Source organism: Otolemur garnettii, unplaced genomic scaffold, assembly GCF_000181295.1.
Source record: "Otolemur garnettii isolate 467f Iridium unplaced genomic scaffold, OtoGar3 scaffold00010, whole genome shotgun sequence".
NCBI lineage: Eukaryota > Metazoa > Chordata > Mammalia > Primates > Galagidae > Otolemur > Otolemur garnettii.
In genome coordinates, this window is record NW_003852405.1 from 34,165,039 (window position 1) to 34,166,622 (window position 1,584).

Genomic DNA, 1,584 nt, shown 5'->3' on the forward strand with positions numbered 1-1,584 from the left:
TGAAAGCAATATATTTAAACATAAATAAAGCTATAATGTAGCACAAATGAAGTGATTTATAACACAGGTTAAAGTAGGCAAAAAGAAGAAAAACTAGAAAGAAAAAAGAAATGGAGAAATATGTGTGACATCTAGTGAGATGTCATTGAGGACAGCCTTTCCTTGATAGTATGTGTAAGAACACATGAGATGTGACTCAACTATAATATGCCTGGTCTGTCACCAACCCCTAGCGGTGAAGGTCTTACTACGCATTTGGCAATGGCAGATACAGGGACATAATAAAGCCATGTTCTCAGAGTTCACACATCTGAAGAGAACTAGAAAGCTCTGAGACCATGTTAGAAAACACAACTACTATATAAGACATTAATATAGTTTTGAAAAGATATTAACTAATCCTGGAAAAAGTTAAAATTTAATTTTTTGTCTAATAAATATGATTTCCATGACTTTCATCATATTTTCAATGTAAGTCCCCCCCTTTCCTAATTATACATATGTTTGGTCTACTAATCATGCCAAAATAATTTATTTTCATTTACCTGGAAATACGCCGACATAAACGTGTTATCCACAACTATGATAATGTCTCCATGCTTATGGACAATGTGTGCACAGGCTTCAATGTCGATCATCTTCAGGCTGGGGTTTGTGGGGGTTTCGAGCCAAACAAGCTAAGATCATTCAGTAAATACAATAATTTATAAAAATATTCTTCAACACGTATCTCATACATTGTAACAACCTGGGTAGCTACTATGTAATGGAAATGCCTGGATGATGAAGTTGAAAAGTTCAAATCTGAATCCTCACCTCTCCTGCAATTTCTGAGAGGCCAGAGCTAAGTAACTTATCCTCTTCATCAATGTAACGGGCTGTTAATACTTACAGAGCTATTGTAAGTATCAAATAAGATAACGTATGTATAAGCCAAAAAAAGTGCTAACATTAATTATTCTAATTATTTTCCAAAGACATAGTTCAGCATCTAGAAATTTTGTTCTCAAAGACAAATAACATAGACTATATGAGAATACATCCCATAATTTTCATTAAAAAGATTTCTCCCTATGATGCCAAAAAACATTATTTATTTTATTTATTATTGTTTTAAATTTCAGATTAATATAAGGGTACCTACATCTAGGTTATATTGTTTTCATTTGTTAGGTAAACTCCAACTTGTAGTTCAAAAATATCTTTCATATGAACTTAAATAATGCCAAATGCACTAGAAACTATAGGCACCTATGGGTTTTAGAAGAGCATGGGCTTAGACTGAAGGATAAAAGTGACAGAAAACCTAATTATAGTTCCCTTTAAAAACAGATAATATGGGGCGGCGCCTGTGGCTCAGTGAGTAAGGTGAGCCACAAGGGTGGCGGGTGCAAAGCCAGCCAGCCCCGGCCACACTGCAACAAAAAAATAGCATTGTGGCAAGTGCCTGTGGTCCCAGCTACTCTGGAGGCTGAGGCAAGAGAATCACCTAAGCCCAGGAGCTGGAGGTTGCTGTGAGCTGTGATGCCACAGCACTCTACCAAGGGCAATAAAGTGAGACTGTCTCTTAAAAAAATAAAAGAG

General features: G+C 35.9%; 1 protein-coding gene across 1 annotated transcript in view; it reads right to left on the reverse strand.

Annotated features, from left to right (window-relative positions):
• CTH (cystathionine gamma-lyase) overlaps positions 1–1,584 on the reverse strand; it is a 14,177-nt gene that overhangs the window by 3,285 nt on the left and 9,308 nt on the right. The window contains exon 5 of the mRNA XM_012801661.2: positions 546–677. Within this exon, the coding sequence (XP_012657115.1) occupies positions 546–677 (132 nt within the window). The remainder of the gene's footprint in view (positions 1–545; positions 678–1,584) is intronic.